Source organism: Electrona antarctica (genome assembly GCF_951216825.1).
Source record: "Electrona antarctica genome assembly, chromosome: 14".
In the NCBI taxonomy this organism is placed as follows: domain Eukaryota; kingdom Metazoa; phylum Chordata; class Actinopteri; order Myctophiformes; family Myctophidae; genus Electrona; species Electrona antarctica.
Window position 1 is genome coordinate 15744674 of NC_136795.1, and position 22756 is coordinate 15767429.

The 22756-nt window shown below is 41.1% G+C and overlaps 1 protein-coding gene across 4 annotated transcripts in view; it reads left to right on the forward strand.

The window, feature by feature from the left end:
• The first annotated feature begins 224 nt into the window (after positions 1–224).
• The window catches only part of kcnj12b (potassium inwardly rectifying channel subfamily J member 12b), a 214749-nt gene continuing 192217 nt past the window's right edge, over positions 225–22756 (forward strand). Inside the window, exons 1-3 of one of the 4 annotated variants that reach the window (XM_079520263.1) lie at positions 7207–7710; positions 12487–13863; positions 13951–14887. In XM_079520263.1, the coding sequence (XP_079376389.1) occupies positions 12618–13863; positions 13951–13973 (1269 nt within the window). In that variant the 5' untranslated portion in view covers positions 7207–7710; positions 12487–12617 and the 3' untranslated portion in view covers positions 13974–14887. Of the gene's footprint in view, positions 345–7206; positions 7711–8835; positions 8854–12486; positions 14888–22756 lie in introns of those variants that run through there. The other 3 variants (XM_079520261.1, XM_079520260.1, XM_079520262.1) reach the window with 3 other exon arrangements.

A 22756-nucleotide genomic window follows, 5' to 3' on the forward strand; every position in this document is an offset into this window, starting at 1 on the left:
ATTCAAAATTATCCATCACTTGCGTCACCAGGCTTTCCATCTCGGAGGAAATGACATGGCCTGCGCTCCTGTGAAGGTCTTCATTTGAGACTGTCATGGGCCAGAATATCCTTAGTATTCGTCTAAGGCATCTTGAAACACGTCCAGCTTGTGACACATGGCCTGTGTCACTTTCCATGACCCTGACCCATACAGGAGAACCCCAAGGACGTTGCTCTTGAAAATCCTCAACTTTGTTATTGTGCTGATCTTTGATGATCTCCATATGGTTTTCAATATGGCAACGGCTCCCTTTGCCTTAGAGAACCTGCTCTGAACATCTGCCCCTGAATCTCCGTCTACAGGTAGGTGAATTCCTGAACCTCCACAGTATTGTATTTAATGATGAGTGAGGGGTTGGGCAGATTTGGGGTTCAACTTTATCAGTTTAGTCTTGTCTATGTTGATGTTGAGACCGATCTGTTTGCCAAACGTTACTAAGTCATCTGTTAGGCTAACAAGGCAATGTCGTCCGCATAATCAATATCCTCAAGAGTTTCTGTGAGTGTCCCTGTTATTCCTCTTTTTTTCTTGTATGGTTGCTTTCTCGAGCCAGTCTATGGAGAGCAAGAAAAGTAACTGTGCATTATGTATACTACTATGGTATATGCATAATTTATTATAGGAGTTTATAATATTGTCTAATATAATATCTACAAAATGTCTTCATAATGTCGATGATGTCCTGCTGTATCAACAGGCATTGTACTGTAACTTTGATTACAACAATACTTAGAGTTCATCCTTTGGCTCACCTTCCTATGCATAACATAGCACCTCATTAAAATGTGACACCCATCCCCTCTTCCTTCCTGGTGCCTTGTGACACCCCGTGGCCCAGGTTGAGCGTGATAAACCCTCGTCATGGCGGCTCGCACTTCTACAGAGCAATTAAGAACGACTCAGCCTGATTCATAGTGTGTATCCATCATAGATATGTACCGGTGAACTATTCTTTCTTGCTGGGATAGTAAAAACAACATTCTCCCTAATATATAAAACTGCCACTTCACCCTTTGTTATTTTAGCAAACGTGTTTGCTTAGCATACATGACATGACACTGACCATGATACTGACATGACACTGACCATGATACTTTACTGACCTGCCTACCTATAGACGAATCCACGGAGGGGTGCCCTGGGCGCAGCCATAGCTGAGGTGTACCATTAAGCACAGCTACTTTGTAGATTTTGATTATTATTACAAAACACACTAACCACTTCAGCCCTATATATATTTCGGCCATTTGAAAATAGCAAATCTACAAGCTCACAATGTGTCGCGATGCGACGCATTGTGAGCTTGTAGAACAGCTATTTTCAAATGATTTTTTAATTCATTTTGAACTCGGCACAATGAGTACTTTTACTATCTTACGGTAAGTCATTTTTGATGCCGATACTTTTGTACTTTTGCTCAAGTACATTTTGAATACTTCTACTTGTAACTTTTTAATTAAGTAAAACATGTGACTAGGTTTTTTCCCATCACAGACGATTGGACCTAGTATCTGTCCAAAAGCCTTTTGGCCAGCCTGTTTGTGTAGCCTGATAATTATTCTATGGATCCTGTTCCTTTACTCAGCCTCTTGTCTAGTAACCTTGTTTTCCCCACAAATCTTGCCTGCTCATTCCTGTGCTTGAGTCTAGCGTCTGACTCTGAATTCTGACACATTTGCCTGATTCTCTGCCATCTTTTGGCTCTTTGGTGACCACGGAGATTGCCCGTTTTTATACGACAATCATAAACAGATCTCTGGCATAATTGTGAAATGGATTAACATTTCTATAGTTTGTTACATTCATAGCAAGAGAGGCCAAATTAGGTAGACTTTATTAATATAATGTAAAAATGTACATCTGTCATCATGATGTGGAGGATACTGTATCTGACAGTGTGCACACTGCATAGGTGTGCACTGTGTGGAAAGGAGATATGTGCATATAAATAATGTCCCCAGTGCCACAGCCTCATGCAATGAGGTATCAGACCTCAATTCACTCATTATTTGAGGGTTTTTCTTAAACTTCCTATCCACACGTGTCGCATCAATGAAAAGAAAATATGGCACTGAGCAGCAAAGCCTGAATAAATAAAGAAACACACACACACACACACACACACACACACACACACACACACACACACACACACACACACACACACACACACACACACACACACACACACACACACACACACACGTCACACACACACACACACACACACACACACACACACACACACACACACACACCTGCGGGGCTGGGTCTGGGTCTAGTCTCTGTTGTGTTGGCCCACTAATACAGCCATTCCTCAAGACTGATTAGTGCCTGATGTTAGAACACCAGCGCGCACATGTGCACCTGCTCACACTGCTAAAATAAGTGGCCCATTTAGCCATGCAAAGATCAATTACTGCTGTCTGTAAGCAGCACAGATGGCGCTCCAATCAGCCTCTGTAGTATTGCCTTGCCTGGCTTCCTGCCCTAAAATGTTATATGTCTTACATATTCCTTCCTCCCTTCCCTCTCTGTCTCTCTCTATTCTACTATTCCACTCCATTCTTCCAATTTACCTTGGCATAGGCTATATTGATTCTTATTCATGGTGGGTGATAACTTTATGACGGTAGAAGATTTTTTTTTTTTTTAAATAGCATATCTACAAGCTCACAAATAAATATTGTACCAATGAAAAGTATTAACAAGAGCTTGTGACTAAATAACTACATTGAATCCGGTGGAAAACATGGTTATGGTTATATTTCCTGAAAAGCAACGACAGCGAAGATATGCAAGCACGTACTCAAACACACTGCTTTGTTGAGGGCTAAAGCCGGTGTGTTGAGGTTCACAGGTTCTGGCCCACTTTGTCCTGCTGCATCAGTGTCTTTAAATAACTCACAGGATCTCCCTATTGGCTAGGCTCTAGGTTCACTCTTTCTTTACAGCAGTGGTTCTCAAAGTTGGGCCATGCAGGGGTCCTTGTGGGGGTTGCGGTGGGTCCTCAACAAAATATAGCCGAATGTTGTCAAAATTAACTACTTGTCTTAACTACTTGTCAATTTGACTACTTTAGTCAAATTGATAGTTCGCCCCGAAGATTATTTATTTTCTATCGATTACCCATCCCATGACTCAAGGAGACTATGTGAGTCTTACAATGCTGGTCATCAAACTATTGGATTAGGAATGCGATAAAAACAAAGAAATTCAATTCAAGGCTTCATGGGGTGGGCAATTAAAGGTATATTCAGTGATTTTACTTAATTCAAATATCACTTATTTTTTCTTTTTTTCTGGATAATCCTCCCTACTATAGAGTGTGCTGACCATATAAGGAGTTCCTCCCTGTCCCCAGTGAGCCCCTGGGGTCAAAAAACCCTAGTTTCAGTTTTGGTGGCGGGTGGCAAAGCCTTCATCCAATCAGGATGAGAGGGGCCTTCCTCCAATCATGATCGACTGGGGGCGGGCCTTGGTGCACATGCTGTTGGCCTGTTGCACTTCCCCCCACTGTAGAGCGTGCATGTGCACATTTTGTTACCGGGGCGGACTGGGTGGTTTTCCAAATCACTGAATGCTCCTTTAAAAGAAAATAAGTCATTTTTGGGTGAAGTATCCCTTTAACCCCAATTTCTGCTGGTGTGGAATGTGTGGAATAACTTATTTGTATTTTTGTAACACCACATATCTTCTCTCATGTGGGTCCTTGGCATAATACATTTTTGGATGGGGGCATGAAAATGTTTGAGAATCACTGCCTTTTAGCATACTTGTATCCATAACCTACTTAAAGGCCTGACATCACATATGCACGCACGCACACGTGCACACACACACACACACACACACACACACACACACACACCCACACCCACACCCACACACACACACACACACACACACACACACACACACACACACACACACACATGCACATGCACATGCACATGCACATTACTATGCAGGTGTATACAGAGTTATGCAAGACCCATACGTCATACGCTGACATGGCAATCAGCTGACCAATTGGGTGGGTTGTTTAAGGCAAGCTCACCTAAATCTGCGTATGTGTCCCTGGTTTGTTATGTGGCTGTTTTCTCCCACCGCCATCCCAGCACCACCAGTGGGCTCTGCTATTAGTTATGTTCCCCATGGGGGGTTGTTATCGTATACCTATCTCCCTGCTCTTAATGGTTAATGATGGTTGTCTGATTGTGCCGAGCAGGGAGAAAAAATGTAGCAGAGCCTGAAAGCCAAGATGAAATATTAGATCCACACTTGTTTTCTCATTCTATAATAAAATATTGGTTGAGTTCAATCTATTTGTGAGTTATTTGACTGACCTATACTGTATTCTACACCCCCAACAAACAGTCACACGCACAGTCAGTCACACACATTTATAGTGATGGAAGGGAGATTTTCCGAATGGTCTGAGGACTCCACAGGCACAAGCACAATCAATTACACACCTGCTAAGGCACAAGCACAATCAATTACACACCTGCTGGCAACACAGGTGTGTTCAGCACATGAAGCAGTAACCTGCCTCTTTTCTTAGGCTTTGCTGTTCTTTGCAAACTCACCACCGACAACAAACTCTGTTTTGTTAGTTTCACAGGAGGACAGATATAGAGAGCAGATCAGCAGTTCCAATAATGGACTGACCCAGATTCACTAGAGGTCACCACTATGCAAGGATGCTGCAGACGTATGCTGTGTGTAGTACGATGATAAATGAGGGAAAACGAAGCCGTGGAAGCCCTAGGAACGTACAGATGGCTGAAGAATTTAAGGAAAAACCTGAATAACACAGAGTGGAGGAAACATAACCAATGCACCTACTTCCATACAGGTGGTACCACATGATACAATTAACCACTTAAGCCCTAAACTATTGCTGTCGGGCAGAAACCTCTTACCTTTGGTGTTTTTTGTGACTACAGCGTCACATAAAAGCATCATAAGTAGCAGATCCACAAGCACGAAACGAGTGTGAAGCGTCATGTTTTGAGCTTGTACATCTGCTACTTTTGCTATACTTTTGAATTTGAAACCTGAAAAGTAGGAACTCTGCCAAAATTACAAAATTAAATGGAATCTTGTGGATCGAATCCACAAATAGCCGATCTAAGCTTACAATGTGTTGCTTGCGACACATTGTGAGCTTATAGATCTGATATTTTTGGCGAAGCAAGCTCACAAGAAGTCACTATTTTGAAGGATTTGGACAAAGATTTTACAATAAATGACTCAAAATTGCAGATGCCAGGTTGAACTGGCACAATAAAATTAATCTTTTTTTTAAACCTTTTCCATTCCTTACAAATTGCCCCCCAGCCCCACCGCTGCCCCCCCTCTGGTCACGGTCCCCACTTTGAAAACCTGTGTACTAAAGCCAACATGGAGGATGCAGGCCGTTTTTTGGCATTCTGATACTTCCTGTCAGACCTTTTCTATTCCATCGGCCAGTTCTGGCTGCTCCAGATAGATGACGTAATCCTATCTCAGGTAAGAGAGTATCTTCCCCTTAACCCATTCAATCTGTGAAAGCATGTGTCATTTTAGCTATATATATATATATATATATATATATATATATATATATATATATATATAGAGAGAGAGAGAGAGAGAGAGAGAGAGAGAGAGAGAGAGAGAGAGAGAGAGAGAGAGAGAGAGCACGCACGCGTGCATAGCAGTGGGCGTGATTTTTTGACAAACTGAAAAATGGGCCATTCATTTATCCCATAGAGATTTACAAAAATCAATTATTTTGAGCCTAGAATCAAGCCATCCAGGATCCTGTTGAGTCATGAAAAATGTAAAATGACACAAACACACAAAGCTGGGCATAGGAGGGGCTAGTGCCGCTCAAAAGCGTGAACAGTTTGTGCAAATCTGGTTATAAGCTGTATAGAATTTCAGAAGAATTCAGGAAATAGAAGTTGCATTATATATATATATATATGTATATGTATATGTATATGTATATGTATATGTATATGTATATGTATATGTATGTGTGTGTGTGTGTGTGTGTGTGTGTGTGTGTGTGTGTGTGTGTGTGTGTGTGTGTGTGTGTGTGTGTGAGTGAAGTTGTGTATATGTGAAGTTGTTCACATAAAGTTCACCTAACTTTGCTACTACAGGGAAAACATGATACTCTTTTTACTCTTTGTTTTCTCTTTTTTGCACTCTTTATTCTATCCATTTTTAATGTTTTGTTACTGTTTGATGTTATCTATGATGTTATCTATGATGTTATCTATGCTGCTGCATTGTCTGAAGGAAGCCAAACTAAAATAAGTTTGACTCTTATGTACCTGTACACAAGATGTAACAATAAAGTACAACCTTGAACCATCACATCATACAGTATGTGTGTCAACAGCCTAATATGCCTATCAAATACCTTATGGTTTTAATAGTATCCTTTTTATCCAGGATTATTATATAGGGGACTGTTAATCCGGGCATCATCTGTTCTCTCAGATGGTGGTACAAGAAATACAATCATCTCCCCATTAGTTGCTGCCCATTCATATTGATGCATGGAATTGAGTAGGATAGTCCAATTGAGTCAAACTCACTGAAATCCCTTTGCTCAATAATATGACAGTTGCATGTTTAGATGACATTAACCCATTCTGTGCGGGAACCCCTTCTGGTGTTTTAACAAAGCATTATGTTATACTACAAGCTCATAGCGTGCCACCGAGTGGCGCTCTACGAGCTTGTAGGTCTGCTATTTTTGAAAAATTGTGAAAATGCGGCACAAATCTTTGAATATATATTCTTTCAGAATCAGGCCTAAATGGGTTAATATGTCAATGATGTGTCCTGTTCTCTACTGTACGTATCACTATGCTTCATGTCACTCCAGGACTGCACCGTTGGTTGCTTTAACCCTGAGCATCAGGTTGCCTCCCTGTGCTAGTGCAACACTCAAGGGGGGATATGACGAGTCTCCAAATGCCAAGTAGCTACAGTGACAAATTGAAAGGGAGGGGGGAGAAGCATGAGAGTGCGCTGTAGAGGAGAGGAGAGCAGAATGCAACAGCTCATGGATGTGGGACAGAGAGGAATCTGCTGCAGAACCAGATCAGATAGCAGAGAGATACTAAAAAAGTGTGAGGCATAAGGAGAAGAGAGAGGAGAGGCGAACGCGAGACTGACGAATGGCCAAGACTCTAAAATAAGCTCCGTGGAATTTAATTTTCAATCGGAGTGGACCCCACAGACCAAGAGAGATCCTCATAAAATATTGACCTTGAGTAGGAATATCTTCCGTTGCAGAATCAAGTAGTTGTGCCTTCATAGGGGCTGAGATTTCGTTTGGCAACATGGGACACAGGTCGAGTTAGAAACTGACCTGAGAGGACCTCAAGGTTCTGCCCTCTTCTTCAGGTAGGTTGACGTGGATGCACTGAAACAAACAGCAGAACTAGAAGGGATAGACATAGACAGACATGAAGGACTTGTGTGGAACAATACCTTTCTACCTGATGTGGACAGAGTGGTTCTACTCATAGGCTACCTGAACAGGAGACATTAGAGGAATATGCTAAGGAAGGACCAAGGAAACCCTGAAGCTCTGGAGTTGGGGGTCATTTGGAAAACAACATTTTACTGATGTCCACAGGAGGGGAATAGCACTAGGTATGTACTGTAAGCTTGTGGTTGTTCTGTAACTGTACATTCTAATCTAGGCTATAGCTGTTCCTCAGTTAACAACCTGTAGATATCTGTTCCTTTTAGTTTGACTTTGATATTGGTTTGTGTCAGAAATAGTTGAGTTTTTTTTGGTGGAATGGCAGCTGGAAATAATGTGTTAATGTTTCCATGATCACGATTAGGTATGTGAATTCAATTGATGAGGTTTTATTGATACCAAGGCAATTCCATATTCTGCGTATTGGTCTGATTCTTTAATGATTCCCTTACTGATTCCTGATCGATATTCACTGTGGAAATACAGTACACCTATACTGCTGTGTTTACCAACTGTTTTATCATCTCTGAGCTGGAACCCAGTGTGGAAATGGTTCCTTTTCAACAGTGTAGACAGTATAGACACATGCCGTCTTTATTTTGCAATGAGCAATTGTCAGAAAAACATGTTGGCATTGATGGAATTTATAAGCTCAAATATAATGTCGATTCTCAGAGTTAAATATTTAAATTATTATACAGAAGATCTAAATTACTATAGGTCTAACTATTCCGGTTCTTGAAACCCATTCCTAATTAAAACATTCTGCCACAGAGTGTGGAAAAGGAGTCCCACAGAATGTTATGATAGATTCTATTCTTCTTCTTATTGTCTCTGCCAAGCCGAAGACTGTTTTTTTGTCTCCAAGCCGGAGACTATGTTTTCACCCCACTCCATCCATCCGTGTATGTGTGTGTGTGTGTGTGCGCTCACTGCGCATGTCTTTCCTGCTGTCTGTGTACAGCTAATCTCTGGCATATTTCCATATTACTCCTACAGATTTTGTACAAGCATCACGCCAATCGGTACACATTGTTTCTATAGTCATGTGATCAATACGGATCTGTCAAATCTTTCCTGATTAACTTTGATTGACTTCCAAAGTTTGTGGGGGTGGCCTGTTTTGCACAAAATGCCACACATCAGTAATGTGTGCCCGATTGCTGGGAAACTTTGCATGCACATTCCCATTAAGCCGAGGAAGAACACCCATCCCATTTTTAATCTCCCCATGCTGGCGCTACAACAGCCCATTTCACGTTTTGGCCTATATATATTTAGACAGTAGAGATAAGAAACCTCAGAGACATGTAAGATATGATACGATGGGGTCCTTGCAAAGAGGATAATATGGTCAGTGCACCACACCGTTAGAGCCACCAGGCACCCCAGAATGTTAAGATATTAATATCCCTGGCTCATACACTCCATGTCCTGCTTCCTAGCAACCAGAGCATTTAGAGCTGCTGAGTAAAAAAAAAGAGAAAGAGAAAAAAAATTATACACACACACGCAAATGTGCCAGTCAAAAAACCGAAAACAACTCAAATTTGGTGTATAACAACTAAATAAATGATGGATTGGTTGGACCTATACGGAATTCACCTGAACGTGACATCTTTGACCTGTCACACAGATTGTCTAGATTGTGCCTGACATTTATGGTGTCCGAGCTCCTGGCTAACATTTGGAATGGCATTCTTTACATGGTGGCAGAGGATCATGTTAATTTCTCATGTTGTTGTTGTTGTTGTTGTTGTTTTCATACGTTATAAGTTACCACGCTAAAATGTGATACGTTTCACGTTACGTACCCGGTGGTACATGTGCCCTATACACTAGTGGTTCTCAACCCTGACTCCCCAAAATAATCATATTTTAACTGGGGACCTCCCACCCTGACAAGCACTTGTAATGTAGGAGTTGAGACATTCCATTTTCGGTTCCCACGGATAAATATTCTGAAAATAGCCGCTCTACAAGCTCACAACGCCTCACAAAGTGAGGCTTTGTGAGCTTTTAGATGTAGTCTTGTAGTCTTAGTTGCCTCTTTCTTATATTATCAGGTCGGTCCCAACTCCCGACCCACAGGTTGAGAACCACTGCCCTACACTAGCTCACCTCATGTACTACCATGTTGACTTAACATGATGTACTGTATGTCATTTACAAAGACTGATTCATTTGTTTACTTGTAAAGATTTTAATACAGCTATAGTGTAAAAGTATTTTATTTACTGCTACTAAAAAGGCAGACAACCAATCACCCTGGATTGTACTGTGATTATGACACTGTGTTTGACAGTCTCGATCACAGCTTGTACTGAAGGATAAGGAAGTGGATTTGAGAGCTGCCTAGTAAGCCGCCATCTAGTATAGTCACTTTTTGCTGTTCAGTAAAGTGGGGTGACTGATTGCTCAGCCAGTTAGTGCACTGACCATATTGCATAGGGCAGAAACCTAGTACTGTATCTCCATATTTCATCTTTGAAGCTTGTAAAGCTTCTATTTTTCTTTTTTGTAATCATGCCTTGAAAGGTTTTCACCTATATAATTACTTGCCAAAAATAGGGATGCCAAGTTGAAAATGGTGACGTGGGTCTCATACAATTTTAACCAATGAAAATGATTAACATTGTGGCTAAATGTGGTTGATATGGGGTTGCCAGCATGGAAAATACCGATTTTGCACATAGGCCTCTTACTAGTTTCTGCCCAACACTGACGATATGCTCCTTGTGAGTTGCGAGGAGGACCCTAGTTCAAATCGAACTCCAGTCACATCTTGCATGTCCACTTTCTCTCCAGTCGCTCTACAATCTCCGTATCCTTGAGTCTATATGGATGTCAAAGACATTGTGGAAAATATGTACAGTACAGAAATGTTGCTTATAAAGCCATTGAAAATGTACTTTGAGCAGAACTGCACTAGTACTGTCATGGTTTATGCATATGTACCTGAATCCCTGCCTGCCGCTATAAGCATAGTGCTAAATGTTGACCTTGGACCTTGACCAATCAATGAAGTGCCAAGAAAACGATTTTCCATTGACATCAAAAAAGCCCTAATGTTCAAGCTTTTAACACATTCCACAATATAGATCAGTGGTTCTCAACCAGTGGTCTGGGGACCACCAGTGGTCCTTGAGGGGGCTCCAGGTGGTCCCCACAGTTAAATGATGGAGAGTTGGTAACCAAATGGACCCTTATAGATCTTTAACTCATGAGAGCGTAAAATGAAATCAAATTATTCCTTATGTGTCCATTTGGTTTCATTGTATGCTTTCAAGAGTTAGATTATTGTTAAACATCTGCATTACGTAATTTACATGAAGTCTACACAATTAGAGAATGTAGGAGAATTGCTATTTTGATCGTTTGCCTGCCTGTTCTCTCCTATGTTACCACATCAATACAGCATAGAATTGTGGACAAAATCTTAACCAGCATATTATACGTTTTTGGGTCTGGGAGGCTAAATGCTGAATATTAAATGGTCAGAATAACGTCAGAATGAAACACCATGATCATGGTGAAATACGTACAGTAGCTCTCATTTATATGAAAGGGCTTCTCAAAATGTAGCAGCTATTCTTAGAACTGAATTACTAATACATCTCACTGCCAGATTTAGAATGAGCTGACAGTATCTGATGGATTCCTTAACGTCCAAAATGTTCCTTCATATCATAATGCTTAAATGTTTTATTATAGCGGTTTTAAATGGCTTGTTGTTAACATGCTATACAAATGAGCTGGCATTGCCTTGCAACACAAAACAGAATCCAATCTTTCTGGATCTAAACATTCCCTCAGTAAGATACATGTAAATGATTTCAAGGTCAGAGTTGATGACACAGTAATCTCTAGCAAAGAAGAGGTTACCTATTTCGGCTATATTCTTGACAACAACCTGACAGGTGAAAGAAAGTATGGCAACAAAGGTGAAAAAAAGTAAATCAAGATGTTTGGGCAGAATTTCCTCCTTTGTCAACAAAAGCGCTCTCAGGACTCTTGCTGGAGCCCTCTCATCCAATGCCACTTTGACTATGCTTGCACCTCCTGGTTCGCCAACATCTCAATGTCGCAAAAAAAAAACTATATGCTTCAAACCTCCAAAAACGAACTAATTTGACTATTTCTCAGCATGGCCGGGGCCCATTATTTCATTTTTACATTTTGCCAGCCTAGGATGGGGCTCACAGAAGACAGAGTTAACCAATTAAACATGGAATTGGCTTTCAAAATAGTCAATGCCACTTTTCCCTCAATGCCTAAATAACTGAGCGACACCCACAGCCACAATACTAGAGGGAGCGTCAGCAATGACCTGGCAACACCCACTTATAGAACAAACATTTTGTAAATTTTCCTTCTACAGCACTGCCTGCCAAATGTGGAATGCCCTGATCCCATTCCTTAAAAATGTGGTTCACTGGCTTACTTTAAACCAGGCCTAAAACTGCAGACCAAAGGGGGAGGTAAATTATCACTTCTGAGGTGATCACACCTGCCCCCCTCCCTCTTTTGTTCTACTCTGTACATACTACATAGTGTTTTATATTTATGAATATCATTTATTGAATTTTGGTGTTATTTTTATATTTTGTTGATGAATTGAATACATAGGACCTCAATAGAAACAAGGACTTTTGTGTGCAGTGTATGACTGTACTATACGGATTGTTTGCATTTCTGATTTTCTGTCTAATAAAGTATTCTAATAAAAGATCTTCTGTTCTTCTAATTATTAATATGGAGGGTATGAGCATACAAAATGAGTGTCAAAATGAGTTTATCGTCGTTTAATGCAATCGTTTAGTGGCAATTTTTGCCACTCAGTAGGCGCTCCCAGATGACTTCTGAGTATGATGATAATGTCACACACATAACCTCCATTATGCATTGTACACTAATATTTCTCTTTCTTCTTTTCCACACAGGGAACTGCAGGTGTACCTGTCACAACTCTACCAGATTATAGGTTTGTTTTTGGAAGGAGCTGGTTATTTCCCTTTGAAGCCGGTCCTAACTGCATGAGACAGAGACTCACTTGGCTGTGCCTGACTGAGGCATGAGTGTGGGAAAGGTCAGTCGGTACAGCGTTGTGTGTGGTGAGGAACAAGGCCTACGACTTAGTACCATGCCTGCTGTGGGCAACAGCTTTGGCAATGGCAAAATTCAAACGCGAAGAAGATGCCATAGCCGGTTCGTCAATAAAACAGGACAATGCAACATCCACTTCACAAACATGGATGAAAAGCCGCTACGGTACATATCTGACATATTCACAACCTGCGTGGACATCCGCTGGAGGTTTATGTTGCTGTTGTTCAGCCTGGCGTTTGTGGTGTCCTGGCTCGCATTTGGCCTGGCATTCTACGTCATAGGCCTCATACACGGCGACATGGTCAAACGTGCAGAGGATGACAGCTTCATGCCTTGTGTGCTGCAAGTGAACACCTTTACGGCAGCTTTCCTGTTCTCCATTGAAACACAGACGACCATTGGGTATGGCGCCCGCTGCGTGACGGAGGAATGTCCTGCTGCGGTCTTCATGTTGGTGTTTCAGTCCATCATGGGGTGCATTATCGACGCTTTCATGATCGGAGCTATTTTGACTAAGATGGCACGTCCAAAGAAGCGTGCAGAGACTCTGCTGTTCAGCAGTCACGCAGTTATTGCCATGCGGGACGGAAAGCTGTGTTTCATGTTCAGGGTTGGTAATCTAAGGAAGAGCCACCTTGTGGAAGCTCATGTTCGGGCCCAGATGGTTAAGCCCCGCATCACAGAAGAAGGCGAGTACATCCCCTTCGACCAGATCGACATGAACGTAGGCTACGACAATGGTTTCGACCGACTCTTCCTTGTCACCCCCGTAATCATCGTACATGAGATTGACGAGGAAAGCCCACTATTTGGCATCAGCAAGCAGGACTTGGAGTTGTCTGACTTTGAGATCGTCATCATATTGGAAGGTATGGTGGAAGCCACGGCCATGACGATGCAAGCGCGCAGTTCCTACTTGTCCTCAGAGATCCAGTGGGGTCACCGCTTTGAGCCAGTTGTCTTTGAGGAGAAGCGGCATTACCTGGTGGATTACACATACTTCGACAAGACTTATGAAGTGCCATCCACGCCGCGGTGCAGCGCCAAGGACATGGAAGAGAGAAAGTTCCCAACATCCAGCGCAAACTCATTCTGCTACGAGAACGAGCTTGCCATCAACAGCAGGGACGAGGAAGAGGAGGAAGAGGAAGGACCTGCAGCAGCAGCAGCACCAAAGGAGGAAGACAGGAAATTCTTGCCGGAGTTAACGAGTGAGTTGGTCACTTCCAGACAAGATCAAAAGTCCCACGGTGAAGAATCAGACATATGATCTGACCTTTGGGTGTTGCTTTTCTTAGGTCTGTTGACTGTTGTTTGCTGACGCTGTGAAGTGCAGCTGTCATGTGAAGACGTACAGTTTACAGTGGAAAGTGAGTGCCATTCTAAAGCCATGAGGACACCGCTGGGACAGGCGCTCCGCTTTGCCAGGCAACGAGGAGAGACTGGCAGAAACGAGGAGAGACTGGCAGAAATGTTCATTTGGAATGCTTTTGTCTTGCATAAGGTGGTTAACAAGCTTTGTTAAATGCAGGCAAAACGATACATATTTCAACTATACATTTTCAAACGGCATGAAAATAGCATAGCATTGAATCAACATTTTGAAGTTTTGAATGATTTTGACAGAATTCTGGATAAGTCTTATTCACAAATGCAATGCAATATGGAAAGTAGAAAAGCAATGGGTTCTTACACTAGGACAATAAATGTCCTAGATTAATAGATGACTACGATCTTAATTATACAATATTGCCACTCACATATGCACAAACAATGGCAATATACAGTACAGATGACAATGGTCTGGCTCATCTCACTATATACTGATTGCTGACACAGAATGCACTTAAGAAAGGGATACATGTGAAATTATATTATACATTATTTTACAAAGTAGAAAATACTCTGAGTGTTGCTTTCTGTGCAATTTATAAAAGTGAAAGAAAAAGCCAATGGTATATCTGACTTACATAGATGAGCCAGCTGCTGCACATGAACAAATTTAAAGTATGAATTATAGATAGATCAATAAAGAATACTGTGGGTAACTTCACTGTAGAAGAACTAACACGAAGAAAGCACTCTTTTACTGTAGATGATTTAACAGTAACCATATAATTAACAAACCAGATGAACATATCAACGCAATGGAGCCTTCATCAGAGTCCAAACAATTGTGGCATGGATACAGAGACTTTAACTTTAACTGAGCTTCACCTGAGTTCCTTATCGGTGGTGATCAGTTGGAAGTGGATGAACAAAGATACTGACTACAACACTTTAACTAATTTTCAGGTTGAAATGATGTGCAGTGAGTGACTTGACATTTGGCAGCTAGGCTCCCAGAGGAAACAGAAGCGTCTCACTAATCCAATCCCAAAATTAAATCCAGTCACAAGTAGACTGTTGAATGACAGAATGAACATTAAAACTGTGATGCAGCTGTGCTCTGTCTGAGATCAAAGCACCACTCTAAATCATAATCCAAATGTAAGAGGGAGGCTCCACCAGCACACAATAAGAAATAAAGGATCAAATAAAGAAAAGCACCAGTAGCATGACTACTGTAGAGAAATTGTGGATGCAACTATAGAATCTTTGCCTACATGTAGACCTACTACTGTATACAGTATGTAAGCACTAAGCACTGCAGCAGAACAGAATTGCACTTTGATTACAAGAATAAAGTTGGGGGTCCCCAGCCAAATGTATGATAGTCAGGACTCAGGAGCCAAATTGACCTATAACTCCAGTCTGTACATAAATGTACATTTGTACACTCTCAGAGTTAGATTAACAAACATTGATAATTTTACAGTGTTTATTGGGGTTGCAGAGATAAAAACGAGGGTTCGTGGCCTAATGCATGTCAAAATGGGTGTCCTTGATTAAAATGGTTGAGAGTTACTGCTGTGTAGCTGTAAAAAATCTTCTCTTATGCTGTGTCTTTTCAAATGGGGGTCCACAGCCATATATATATAAATGTGGGGGTCCTTGGCATGAGAAGGTTTGAGAACCACTGTTCTATTCAAAGTGAAATCAACAGTAATGGCCTTACTGTCTGTCTGGCCTGGATGATAACAAGTAAGCATCACACAGATGCATCATGGGAGATTCAAGTGCAATGATCTCTAGGGACGGCTAGCAGGGCTTAGAGTCTTATTCGTATTAATTTAGTCTAGTTTATTGCTGTTTAATCCCATTGCCTTTAATTTCAGTGTTGTATTGCAATTCATGTATTGTTATGAAGAGTTATATTTAAATAATAAAGTATATTAGCGGTACTACTATTGCAAACTGTGCAGAAGCATGCTACAAACACTTAATATGGGACTTAATATGAGACATACCCTCATGGTTACTATTGTTTAGTCTGTACTTTTTTATTAGAGAAGAAATTCCATACAAGAAATTTGTGACAATACACACACAATGAAAATGACAAATAGAAACATTTGCTCAATCATTATTGTAATCATCTTCAACAAGAAAGTGAATTGTTTTCATGTGAGTTATCTGCATATACACTATGTGGCTAAAAAGCTCAGTATAAATGATTGTATGTTCTATACTTTGGTTTGGGTAGTAGTTAACAGGATTCTCAAGATTCATAATTATTCCAGAGTGATGGAACAGTTTTTTCCTCTTGTACTTATATTTCATTTGTACAATGATCTCTACTTATATTGTGTTGTTCCAGCCTGTGCACTATTGGGTAGATTCATAAGTATCAAGTATTATTGGACACTTAAATGACTTACTATGTACAATACATATTCTACCAACACTTTGATAATGTGAGCATACTGCTGTAGTAATTCTACCCTGAAATACATCTGTGATGGGATACAGTACTGAATATCTCTGCTGTTGGGAGGAAACCTCTTAACTCCAATTTTTCAGGAAATGGAAAAACAAATTTTAGAAAACCGTATATTTTTTAAACAAAGCAATACTGCCTCATCAAAGTTGGTATTGTGACTTTGTATATTATCAGATACTTGCATGTGTCAATATATTAACACCACTTTACCCGAATACAAGTGGAGTTAGGTGGTTTTCTCTGTCAAGATAGTTCTTATCAATGACAGAAAAAAACCTCTTAACTCCACTGACAATGGATCTTTAAGTTTGATTATCACACATGCACGCGTGTGCGCTCACGCACGCACGCACGCACGCACGCACGCACGCACGCACGCACGCACGCACGCACGCGCACACACACACACACACACACACACACACACACACACACACACACACACACCCTCTTTTAGTATCTGTCTCTCTCGCTCACTCACATGTACGCACGGACACACACGCAAGTTTGATTATCACACATGCATGCACACACACACACACACACACACACACACACACCCTCTTTTAGTATCTGTCTGTCTCTCTCTCTCGCTCACTCACATGTACGCACGGACACACACACACAAGTTTGATTATCACACACACACACACACAGTCGCACGCACGCACGCACGCACGCACGCACGCACGCACGCACGCACGCACGCACGCACGCACGCACACACACACACACACACAGAGAGAAACTGTCGTTATTTTTTGTTCATCTTCCGCACAGCTCTGACCTGCAGTCAGTGCCCCCACAGAGCAGTGGAGTTAAGTGTTTCTACTGACAGTTTGAGGATGAAATGGACTTCAGAGGTTCTTTCAGAAGCGCTTTTTGATACTTTTCATTGGTTCAACATGTTCACAACAACACACAGACGTAAAGGGTGTTCAGTAGCATCGATTTATGAAAAGAAAATCAAAAACCTCAAAAATGGAGTTATGAGGTTTCCTCCCGATAGCAACGATATACAGTACTGTATACACATTGAAACAATGGGGCCTATCTTTGCTTTAGATTTTTCCACAAATAGTAGCCTTATATTTAAGGTCAGGAACTGTACCACTGTCTCAAAATGACTTATTTTCTACCAGATTAATGTGTTCTTTAAAATGTTACATATGCTTTGGATAACAGACTGTGGTTGCAATGCCAATATGCACAACCAGCCTCCGCTTCCATCGGTAAGACAGACAAACCATAGCCTGTAGAAACAGTATTACAGGCTATCTTTGTACAACAAAATGTATTCTTAATTTTCCCTTATCTCACCTTTGATAAAGGTACTATATCAAGTCACGTGTGCAAATCAAGTTAATGAGATACAGTAATGGAAGGAGGTAGGGCCCGCACACCATTCTTTTGGTAAAGAATTACTTTATTGAATAAATAAACGACAACGTTTCGATCTTGACAGATCTTCGTCAGGTCAGTATACAGATGCACACATGTTTCATCACTTTTATCCAGTTCCCTCAGATTGAGTCCCTCTCCCCCGTTATGTGCCACCCCCACAAAACACAGGTTAGTCCATTTACTCCTGAGGAGGTATACAAAATATACATTTATATATACATATATATATTTATATATGTATATATTTACAGGTGTGCGGGCCCTACCTCCTTCCATAATTGCCTTATTGGCCCTGCACCCACTGTCGAGGTGCGTGTAAATAGGTATGCTCTGAATGAGATACAGTAACCCTCTTTTCCCGAGTCGGAGTGACTGAAATGGCATCAGACATGATGATTTGACTTCTAAGAACTGTCTTCCATTGATGCCAGTTGGAGAACCCATGACCGGGTATGGCCAGTTGTAACCAGTTATAACAAAGTATAATCAGGTATGACAACGTGCAACTTATTTTCTCCTCACAGTCTATGGTTTCTTTTATGTGAGAGTCTAACTAAACTGATATTTAAATATCAAGTAAATAATCGAAATAAAACATGCAATACTGACCAATTGTTGTCTTTTTTTCTTGGTCAAGCATTTAAACAAAATACAAACAAAACTAATTAGCTAAATAATTAAGAAATAATACACAAGAGCCCATGGTAGATCGTATATCAGCTACACCTACAGGTGCTGTAAATGCCCATAGCCCTCAAATGTAGCGGCTTTTATAACACAGTTACTAACAATAGCTAAACACAGGTGCTACTAATTAAGCTCCTGTTCCATTCGGGTCAAACAGAGTCATGGTACTGCTACTGTGCATTGCGGCTCACTGGAAAAACTCTGCTACACAAGGGAACAGAACCTTAATTACTATCATGGTAACACCTGTGTTTACACTGCAATTCCATGTGAATATGGCTGCCATGAAAAAGAGCTATATATAGCATAATAGCAACCAAATTCGCACACAAATCTGACCAAACATGTTGCTAACCTATGCATAGTAGTGAGTTATCGTATCGTGATTATTCAACAGAGATATTCAATGCATACAATTTGCAATAATCAACTGTTGAATAAAATGCTTGTTGTGTGAGTGCCCGGCTGCCCAAAGAGCGTAGGCAAAGAGACATTTCAGCCTCCTCGATTTGATAAACAGAACAGACTGGATAGTACCGGTAGTTTAAGGCTGTGGGATTCTGTGAGATGGTGTCTGGTTGAGGTTTCTTCTTTCACTCTTCTTTCAGTCTTATGCAATGTATCAGCAATGTGGATTATAGCCAAGTCATTTCTACAGTATGTACAGAAATTACTTGGCTGTCTCTCCCTGATTCCACTCCCCCCGTGACCTTGAATATTATTAAATGTTTGGTGGTTGTAGTAGTAGTAGCAGCAGTAGTACAGTAGTAGTAGTAGTAGTAGTAGCCTACTACTAGTAGTAGTAGTAGTAGGCCTATATCCAAGTACAGAGCACCTACACTCAACTATCAGCATATTGTGGTGTATATGCATGGCCCAAATCCTATCATTGGTAGCCAAGGAGAGTTCTTGGCTTCTGTAAGAATTCAACCTGAACATCAAACAAGCAAACAACTTTGAAATGCTACACCGCTGTACATGAACAGATTCAGATTCAACTAGTTTCAGTGTTTTGAATCAATCTACTACGTAACTAAACTATTATTTTCTATATATCTTTGTTTTAAAGCTTTTATGATTCACTTGTTATGAACTGCCTTTTGCTTAAAGGTTTACTGCCAAGCTACACCAGGCTTTTCTCTCGCGCGTGCGTTTAATTTAGGTCCAGTCCTATTTTAAAAAACGCACGCGCGGGCCGCGCGTTTAGGGTAAACGCGTGAGAAAAGCCTGGTGTAGCTTGGCCGTTACTCACTTCATATGTTTAAGTAGTTATCATGGAGCCGGAAACACCCCCAGCTGAGCACTTCACTCATCATGTAGTTGTGAGAGTTGCTCCTAGCCTCCTACCTCAAGCCTGGCAGACACACATATTTGATTACACTAAGCTGGCCGAGTTTATTACGAGAGACACTGACACAAACAAACATGTGACAACTGGAGAACTTCCTGCTGGTTGTATTCGTTTTACATTTACAAAGAGGCTATTTACTACTGGTTCCTTCCAACAGTAGTGCACACATCTCAGTCCAGTAAATCCAATGACAGCTACTGGTTAGTATTATTAAACTGACAACTGAAAAGCCTGGAGGGAGAGGCCTTTTTCCTTTAACCCCTTATGAGCCAGAACACAGCCCAAGGGCCTTCCAAGGATATTAAGGACTTTTAAAAAGACAGGATCTATGCAGGCTGTACAGTTACTGATTTCGCTAGCCTGCACTCCATAGGTAGGGGTTAGTATTGCTTTCAGAATACTAAAATATTAATAATGCAATTTAAGAAATGTACTGTTTGAGATGTGCAGGAATCTGCCAGGGTGATTATTTTAGCAAGAACATACAGCACCTTTCATTATTATACAAAGATCCTGTCCCTGAAAGATAGTATAGCAATGGCATAACAAACAGTAGACAAAGTTACAAGAGTCCACTAACAGTATAGTAGTCATTCTCCACAGGGGCTGACAACAGATGAGATCATCAGTATTAAATCCAACCTGTTGAAAACATACAAAACTAGAACTGCACTCTGTCGAGTGCCTACTTGCTTGTTGCACACAAGTAGGCCATAAATGGCCTACTAGTGCGCAAGCAGAGCGCGCAAGTACCGTCGACCGCTACAAACTGTCAAATCTCAGCTTCTCTTTGAAAGAACGATTGAAATATTGAATTATTAGGTTTAGCTATTTGCTACGTAGGCCTACCTACTTTTTGCACGTAAAAAAGTAGTATTATGAAGTATATCGTAATAAAGATGTGGATTAAAGGACCCAATGCCTTCGATGGTGACGTATATCTCGATCAGTGTCGGGTGGATTAAAGGAAATGCCTCTATGTATATGTATATGTAATTTGTAAGTTGATTAGCGGTATACTGTGGTTACTTTTTATGCGTATGCACCGTCCCAGCATATGACGTCAGGGTATAACTAGCTCTCAATGATGACTAGCTCTCAATGATGACGTAATAAAGATGTGGATTAAAGGACCCAATGCCTTCGATGGTGACGTATATATCGATCAATGTCGGTTATATGCTAGCTCTCAATGATGACTAGCTCTCAATGATGATGTAATAAAGATGTGGATTAAAGGTCCCAATGCCAGAGTGCAATTGGTTTTCGATGGTGACGTAATGACGATATGTTTTAGTGTCGGGAGGATTAGAGGTAATGCTCCTAGCATGTATGTAGTCTGGCACCACTGGCACAAGTAGTCATTACGTCATTTGCTGGGACGGTGCATACGCATCGTCCTGGGCGAAACTAGTACTTGCGTGCTCTGCTTGCGCAAGTAATAAGACATTCTTTATTGAGGGCCCGCCTATGTCCAGCTTTGAGTGTTTACATTGTCTTAACACAAACATTGAATGCCATTGACAATGAATGGCCAGCGTTGAGTGTTTGTGTAAACACAAACATTGAAGACTAAAGTGAGGACGCAAATTGTGATTGGCCAGAATGAGATGTATTGTATGATAAGAGTGCCCCTCACTTCACACGGGTGTGATTTTTATATCACAGGGGGATGTAAATGGATTTAAAAAATAAATAGACATTCTGACCAAAATTTAAATAAGGCAGTAAAAAGATTAGTAAGGACATTTACGAGTAAGGAGATTGCCATGTATGAATCAATCAAGAAATGTTTATATAATACTGATATAGCGTAAAACATTACAGTTTATGGGCATGGATCGGCATGGATATACCTCCTTGATAGGCACCTCTCTATCACCCTCATGTGGGGTGTTGGTATATGAACTGGTGTAAAGTGTGGTAATCACTCAGCACATTCAACCACTTAGTCACTCAGTGCCAGTGGATTTTCTTCTGCATAATAGTGGTCAGAATCATGACTGTATATTGACATGAGACAGCCAACCAACTACCAAGTCAGTCCCAGGCTGCCATTATGGATATAGCCTCCCATAGTCACATGTCATAGAGGATAGAGCATTTGTTCAGATCAGTGCCAACAATGATCAGCTAGCTCCCTCTAAACTAGGGGGTTTTCAACAGTTTTGATCCAGGCACCACCATCCTGACTAAGAGCAACCTCTGGACCACCACTATTGTGTTGGGTGGGTCTATCATAGACTAGCTCTGGTCCATTAGTCCGGTAGCTTAGCGAAATTATGTGGACGCGGCGGACAAAAGCGCCAAAAAATTTCCACATGCTCTCCATAACCATACATTTCATTTTGAAAGGGGGGCCACGTCATCAAGATGTCAGAAGACGGCCATCTTGGCGTTCAAAGATGGACGCCATGTAATATCTATAAGTGCCGCTATCTCGGCTTCTAAGCCACTTAGAAGGTCAATCTTGGTGTCAAAATATACATTATCTGGGTCAAGGAATGCAATAAGGTCATTGAGAATATCACTAGATGTTTATTTGTGCCAATATCAAATAAATACGGTAATTCTAGCAACATATTTACATAATCTTCAACTTCAAATGATCTGTCACAGTTACAACTGCAAAGAGCTGTGCAATTCCAGTGTGCCTTCTGACATGAGCATCTTGCACCACAACCCTTTTTACAACTGCACTTTACCAGTTCATTGCAGGCTTTTGACGCCATAGGTAGAGTGCTCCACACAGGAAGCCAGACCTGGTTGTCGACATCCAATGTCCATCCCCATCCTTCTGGACTGGGTGTTGGCTGCTGGGCCAGTTCAGACGTGGCCC